At 43.0% G+C, this 7972-nt stretch overlaps 2 protein-coding genes across 3 annotated transcripts in view; one reads left to right on the forward strand and one right to left on the reverse strand.

Moving 5' to 3' along the window:
* The window catches only part of CENPP (centromere protein P), a 273851-nt gene that overhangs the window by 57850 nt on the left and 208029 nt on the right, over positions 1-7972 (forward strand). The window lies entirely within an intron of this gene.
* Positions 2314-7972, reverse strand: part of OGN (osteoglycin) — a 22533-nt gene continuing 16874 nt past the window's right edge. For both annotated transcript variants that reach the window (XM_027765527.1, XM_006161459.3), the window contains exons 6-7: positions 4312-4407; positions 2314-3361 (exon numbers count right to left, since the gene is read on the reverse strand). In XM_027765527.1, the coding sequence (XP_027621328.1) occupies positions 3191-3361; positions 4312-4407 (267 nt within the window). In that variant the 3' untranslated portion in view covers positions 2314-3190. The remainder of the gene's footprint in view (positions 3362-4311; positions 4408-7972) is intronic.

A 7972-nucleotide genomic window follows, 5' to 3' on the forward strand; every position in this document is an offset into this window, starting at 1 on the left:
CCCTACAAAAAATTATCTTTGGGACTTTGATAGGGATTGCATTCAATCTACTACAGATCTTTTTTATGTAGTACTTGTTATCTTAACAATATTAAATTTTCTAATCTATGAACACAGGATTTCTTTTATTTTTATCTCTTTTAGTTTCTTTAAGCAATTTTTTGAGGAGTTTTGCCAGAGGTTCCATGTGCTTTCTAGAGAGAGAGTGAGAGGGAGATAGAAGGCCCCTCCAATGGGGCATGATTACACTGCAAACCCTTTTCTCCACTTCTTCCCATCAGGATTTTGGGTATGTGCACACACAAACCCAGCCTCAGGGCTGAGTTTCAAACAGTAGTTGGCCATGTGCGATCTGACTCCTAACGCACTGTGCTTACCCACTGTGCTATGGGGCCAGCCTGGGAGTAAATTATTTTAATTTTAAGCCTCTACTTAATTATCAATGTTAAGAATGAAACATTACTTAATATACCGAAATTGGTGTTTTTTTTGTTTTTTGGGTTTTTTTTTAACCTCTCTCAGTATTTCCTTTGATACTTTCTGGATCTTCATAGTATAATTTTTTTGTTTATTTTATTTTATTTGAAATTTAAAGGTGTGCATATATACAGGTTAAGGCCCCTATATTCATATCTTTTTTTCTTTTTTTCTTTTTTTTTAGAGGTTTTTGCTATAGGGCACGTGCTCTCACTGGAAAGATAGAGAGAGAGAGAGACAGAAAGCAAGAAATCACCCCCTCGGGGGGGGATGGTCACGCCGCAATCCCTTCTCCTCCTTTCTCCTCTCAAGATCTTGGTCACACACGCACACGCACCTGGCGTGAGTTTAAGCCACTGGGTCCGGGATGCGAACCGTGGTCAACTAAATGGGAGTCCAGCGACATAGCCATTACAGTAACTGCTGGTTCCATATCTTTTTATCTAGAGGTCCCAAAATTATTTTTTAAAGAAATCCTGTAATTCAGACTTTTACCAGGTTTTTTCTCCCCAATGGTTATTTTATCTAAACCATTGGCTGTTGAATGTTTTTTCAGACTTGGAAGTTATTTTATGGTGTTGTTTGGTAAGGCTTATATTTCAAAGAATATAGGAATACATTGTTCAGGAAACTAGATACTTCCCTCTGCCACTTACCCAGTCTTGGTCTTGTCACTGAGTCTTCCTTTATCAATCGTATATTTCCAAATAGAGTTACAGTTTATTCAAGATTGCATTAGTGTAAGTCTTCCATTTATTCAAATAAAACAGAACCCTTCTATTTGGATGGACTTTATTTTGCAGCGTACATTCTAGTTCAGTTCACATGTTCACTATTGTGCAGTACTTTTAAAGTATAAAATGCAAAGCTGCGTCAGGACTCTCAGTCACAGAGAAACAAGGCATGCACACAGCAACAGCCAGAAACCCACGTGAGGGCGACGGTCATCAGTGCCCGAACATGCAAAGGCGTGTGTGAACCTTCCCAGTCATCATGGCCTTACTAGAGCACAGATGCCTAATAGCGAAGTCTCATCTCTGTGTCACCCTCGACAAAGGGTGAGAGAATTGAAATATTAGATAGGAGGTCATTCTAGGTAGGGAAAAAACAAAAGCAGATCTTTAAAAAATGGGAGTAAGTGAATTTTCTGGGAATGTCATACAGACACAGTGTGATTCCAATGTCTAATTTATAGTGGGTATGATGTTTGTTCTTTAATACACACAGTTCAGACCTCCGTTTCTGAAACACTGAAAGTCTGATTTAATGCCAAAGCAACATGTAGACTAAGGCTTTTAAGTGGGACATGGGCAAGAGGAGAGTTATTTCGGGAATTTTTTTTTCGGGGGGGGGGAGGTTTTTGCTATAGGGCACATGCGGTCGCCAGACAGACAGAGACATAGAGACAGAAAGCGAGAAATCACCCCCCAGGGGGGATGGTCATGCCGCAATCCCTTCTCCATTCTCCTCTCGGGATCTTGGGCACTCACGCACACGTGCCCGGCATGAGTTTTAAGCCACCGGGTCTGGGACGCGAACTGCAGTCGACTACGTGGGAGTCCAGCGACATAGCCATTACACTAACTGCTGGTTCCCTATTTCGGGAATTTATTCTGGGGACATTGAGTCATCACACATTATCAGTGTTAGAGTGGAGATCAGATTCTCACCATTAAACGTGTCAGTTCTTCGTGGTAGGTAGAAACGCCGCTGAGCTTTGCAGGGGTATTGCGTTTGTCTGGAGAACATGGGTGTGTATGGGTAGGTGGGAAGGAGGGGTCAGTAACACCCCAGAATACACTTTGCTTTCATTTCTCATGCTTGATGTTTGACAGATTTATTGATGACAGTCTTATTCCTATCGTGTAAAAAGAAACTATTTTTCAGTGATCTCAGTTTTTAGAGGCTGTACAGGATTTATGGCTATTCGTTGTGAGAAACTGGAAGGCCTTTTGTATATTTTTCTTAGAAGCATACTGGTTTTTCCCTGCTTGACTTTTTTAAATGTTTTATGATGAACATACCTAATATTTAGATAAAAGAAGATGTCTTGCTATTTTACTAAAGACTTAACTATGTGATCACAAAGCAGAGTAGCAGAACATTTCGATATCAGCTCTTTATCAGAGAAAGTAAATTTTTATTTTATTTGGAAAGTTTTGCCTACCTATGAGACTATACCCTATTCTTCAGGCTAAATGAAAATATCATAAAATAGCTGCCTTGATAGAAAGAAAACAAAGTTTCTACTTTGTAGTGAATAGTGTATGAGTCCTAAAAGAAAAATGAGAGATTACTAGAAATATTTTGTTTTTCAAAGTTTTTGGAGCATCTGCCTTAACTGAGTTTGAGATACAGTAAATGCCGAGGAAACAGACGTGTGAAGGGGACTGGACTTCATGGGCAGTGGGAATAATACACCTCAACTCTGGGCAGGACGTGGCAGAGACATACCTCTTAAATGGCAGTCTAGTGTAGTTAGAAAAATAGTGCAATGCTGCTTAAATATTTACACATCACCTGTTTTGAGCTTAGAAAGTCAATGTTATGTTTTACTTGTTATATGTAAGAGTTTGTAACATCCTTGCTTTGAATATATAATTACTTCATAATGGGTTACAAAGTTAAGATTAAATCAATGCTTACACTTCTTTAAACATTGTGTAGAAAGATTCTAAGTGTGTATCTACCTTCATTTGTGCTGTGACAGTGGTTAAAAGTATGACCCAATGGGTAATCTTTTTAAGCAGATAAAGCTGTTCGGGTGCTTCCCGAGGATGATGGGGTTGCCCTCCAGCCGTATTTCCTCCACCCGGTCTCGAATATAGCGAGTGTCATTAGCCTTGCAAAATGTATCATCTGTAATTGAAGTTATGTTGTTAAACTGAAAAGTAAGAGAAAAAATGGTTTAGAAATCTGAAATGAACCTTTTTTTTTTTTTTTTTTTTTTTTTTTTTTTTTTTTTTTTTTTTTTGAGAGGTTTTTGCTATAGGGCGCATGCGCTCGCCAGACAGAGAGACAGAAAGCGAGAAATCACCCCCCAGGGGGGATGGCCACACCACAATCCCTTCTCCTCCATTCTTCTCTCGGGATCTTGGGCACGCACGCACACGCGCCTTTCGTGAGTTTAAGCCACCGGGTCCAGGACGCGAACCGCGGTTGACTACATGGGAGTCCAGCGACATAGCCATTACGCTAACTGCTGGTCCCTGAAATGAACCTTTTCTATGCTGTCGTGGGATTACAGGATATTTATCTAAAACGTGATTTTTAAATAATATGTTACATATTATGCATTTAATAATCTATTATTTTAAAATCATATCGTATCTTCATAATAAAAGAAAAGAAGCTCTGCAGTTCAAAATGAGTGCCATGTCCCTAAATATTCTCTTCAAGCAATAAAAGGAACAAATGGAAGTTCTTTTGATGCAAAGAGACCAACTTTAGTTTATTTTCATTCAGTCTCCCCATTTGCGCTAACTGAAGTGGATGTACTATGAAGTTAGCTGGAAAGTCTCCAAAAACAGTGTTTACCACTGTCTGGAGAAGACTCACAAAGCAGTAGTCTGAGTGCGCCTACTTCCAGTCAGATTACCTAGGGATGCGTGGGGATAAATGCACTCCATAGCCAGCCTGCCAGCTCCTGTGCTGGTCCATTGGAGCTGCTCTAGACAGAACCTGGGCTTGTGGGCAGAAGAGTCGGTTTGGTTAAGTGTCAGTACTTTCCATAGGCATGTAGCAGTAAGATCTAACCTACATTCACGTGAGTGAGTTCCCAGTGAGCCTGCGGTTGGCCCATGACTGCAGCCATGGTTGTGAGGGCAGTCCTACCTGAAGATGGATCACGCGCAGACTCTCTGGTAAGTGAAGAGGCACCGACTCCAGGGCGTTGTGGTCCAGGTAGAGGAAGGAGAGATTACTCAGTTTCTGGAAGGGAAGTTTCATTTGAGTGTTACTAAGGTTTATGGGTCTCTTCAGACAGGATTCAGACAACAGACAGCTGCTTCACGGTGAAGCCATGCTCCGAGGGGTGCCTGGGGAGGTGGTTTCTAGTTTGTGAGGTCACAGGAGATATTTAGATAGCCTAGGCGACACCTCTAGGCTCTATAGGGGGCCCATTCCCTTGAGCTACAAATCTGTGTAACATGTCACTGTAGCTGTAACAATGCCTCAAGTCTTAGATGTAGCTAAACGTAGAAATGGTACAGCAAAAATATGGCGTTACCGAGAAAATGGTATACCTGCATCAGGCACTGACCATGAACACTCAAATACGTGTGTAATGCTTTGCCCTTTAACCTCATGACGGCTACAGTGTCACCAGAGGACAAGAGTATTCAGCCATTTTATAATCTTATGGGACCGCCAACCTATATACACTCCGTTAATGACAGAAATGTTTTCATGTGGTGCATGACTGTGTGTGTGTCTGTGTGTGCACACACAAGTCTACTGTAAAGATGATATTACAGTAGTATCAGCCGTTGGCAATGCTAGCTTCTTATTTGGGGTGTTTCTTTTGACTTCACAAATAGTGCATTTTGGTTGTTGGTGGCAGCCCGTGGTAATCTACTGCATCTCCCACATTTCTGTCCATTCATCTGATCTCCAAATACTCAACCCTGTTGCCAACTCCTGGGCTCTTTGGATTTGTCTTGGATTTAGCTAATGAGGTCAGACCCTACATGGGACTGAATTTGGACTCTGGTGCTTCCTTGAACTCTCCTGAACCTCCAAGTTTACCATCTCTGCTCAACCAATTTCTAACAAAGTGATTAGTCCTAAGAAATATATGTGTTTGGAGCCCACACATACATTTGTAATGTATGGTTAAGGTGGTGGTTAAGGTGCTGAACTCCCACATGGCCCACCTTGGTTCAAGTCCCTGACCTGGCAGCTTGAAAATTATGCTAGGCACATGTGCATGCATGCCCAACATCCCAGGAGGAGAATGAAGAAGAAGGGATTGTGGCATGGCCATCTTCCTGGGGAGTGATTTCTCACTTTTTCTCTCACCGTCTCTGGCGTTTGAAATGCATGGGTCTACTTACCCGTGGATTTTTTCAATAACTATATTGAAAATACAGTATTGTAAATGTATTTTCAATTCCTTATGATTTTAGTAATGGCATATTCTTTTGAAAGAATATAGTATACAATACATTTCACATACAAAATATGTATTAATTGTGTTGTCAATGCTTCTGGTCAACAGTAAGCTATTAGCAATTAAGTTTGTTTTTTAGAGGGATTTTTGCTATAGGATACATGCACTCGCCAGATAGATAGAAAGTGAGGGTACCAACAGTTAGCGTAATGGCTATGTCACTGGGCTCCCATGTAGTCGACCACGGTTCACATCCGGACCTGGTGGCTTAAAACTCACGCTGCGCGCGTGGGCATGTGTGCCCAAGATCCCAAGAGAAGAATGGAGAAGGAATTGCAGCGTGACCATCCCCCCTGGGGCGTGATTTCTCGCTTTCTATCTCTCTGTCTCCCTCTGTCTGTCTGGCGAGCGCACGTGCCCTATAGCAAAAACCTCTCAAAAAAAAAAAAAAAGAAGGCAAGAAATCACCCTCCAGAGGGGATGGGCATGCTGCAATCCTTTCGATCTCCTCTTGGGATTCTGGGCATACACACACACGTGCCTGGTATGAGGTTTTAAGCTGCCAGGTCCAAGACTCAAACTGTGGTCAACTATATAGGAGTCCAGCGATGTAACCATTACACCATCCGCAGGACCCAGCAGTTAAGCTTTTCCGAGTCAAAGTTACATGTGGAATTGGACTGCGCAGGGCTGTCCTGCCTTGTTCAAGGCTCAATTAGGTGATGGTTTCAGGACACAGCCCTCCCTGACTCCTGTTCCTACCTCCAGTGCACAGCCTGTGCCAGGTTGTGCCGTTCTTTTCTGTGCTGTGATTTTCTTTTTCCTGAGCCTTCCACCATCCTGCCATATTGGCATCAATCACCTACCTTCACAATGGCCTCAGTTACAGGGCTTAAGGTAACCTGATTTTGCCTAGGGCAGTTATCCCCAACCTTCCCAGCACCAGGGACTGGCCTCGTGTAAGACAGTCCCTCCGTTTGGGGGGGGTGCGGGGATGTTGGTCCCAGAATGACCCATGCACACCATTTCCGTCACCACCTCCTTGCAATTTACGATGAAACAGTCACACAGTAGGGGTCGTGCTCCCGTGAGCATCCAGTACTGGGCTGATCTGACAGGAGGTGGCGCCCAGGCAGCAATACCAGTGATGGTGAGTGGCAGCACGCACAGCCCATGCCCACTCAGTCGTGCGCCCAGTCCCCTTGCTGTGCGGCCTGGCAGATATCACCTCTGTGCAGCTAGCCCCTAACAGGTCAAAGTAGGAAATGCCCAGGGGACACTTGGGGACCTCTGGCCTAGGACATTAGGCAAAGTGGCCAATTTTCATGATAACTTGTCAGGAAAGTCATGACATATTTTTCTCTTTTTCTAAGAGTTTTTTGCCTTAGAGTGCATGCACTCACCAGAGAGAGACAGACAGACAGACATGGTCAGAGGGAAATAACAAATCACCCCCATCACCCTCAGAACTGCTGGTCATGCTGCAATCCTTTCTCCTCCAGTCTCCTTCCAGGATCTTGTTTACAAACACCCACAGGCCTGGAATGATTTTCAAGCCACCAGATCTGGGACTTGAACCATGGTCAGCCACATGGGAGTCCAGCGACATAACTGCTAAACCATTTGCTAGTCCCTTTCTATGTTTTTCTGTGCCAAAGCGCATCATGACTTTCCTGATAACCCAGTACAATAGATAGTAAAATCCAAGTATGCAGCAGTTGTGACACGTGGGTCAGCCCTTGTAGGTCTTTAACATGCCAGTTGTTCAGAATGACCAACTCAGATTAATGTCTTCAAATCACAAGTCGTCTTTATAAACAAATGCGTCTGCTTTTAAACAGTCCCCTAAGAGGGCTGGCTCCCTGTGGCGGTGGCAATGCACTGCTCAGATGCCACCTGGTGCCTGCAGTCTCAGTCTCCGGCCTGTCAGCCTGAGACATGCAGGGTGGGCATGCGAGTGCCCAGATCTAGTGGGCGGAGGGCTGGACTGCAGCGTACCCGGACTCTCGAGCACTCCTGCCTTTCTCACATGTACACACGCTCTGTCATGCATACAGGACACCTGAGTTTTTCTTTTCCCCAAGAGTCTCTTTACTTCTGACTTCCTTGTAAGAAATGTCAGAACTCCAGTATAACTTTAAATGTCCCTCACAGTTGAAAAAAGATACTTTAAGTATAAACAAAAAGGAAAGGAAAGAAAAATGGAGTCTTTTTACATTTTCTAACAGACTATACATTTGCAGGCCTATTACACATTTGTGTGATTATCATGAGTTGTATGATAATGAGTGTTTCATAGTTCCCGGTCCTTCTATTAGTGTTGGAGTTACCTTCAGAAGCTAGATAACACGCCTTTTTTTTTTTTTTCTTTTTTTTTTTTTTTTT

Source organism: Tupaia chinensis, unplaced genomic scaffold (assembly GCF_000334495.1).
Source record: "Tupaia chinensis unplaced genomic scaffold, TupChi_1.0 Scaffold138619_1, whole genome shotgun sequence".
NCBI classification, from domain to species: Eukaryota; Metazoa; Chordata; class Mammalia; order Scandentia; family Tupaiidae; genus Tupaia; species Tupaia belangeri.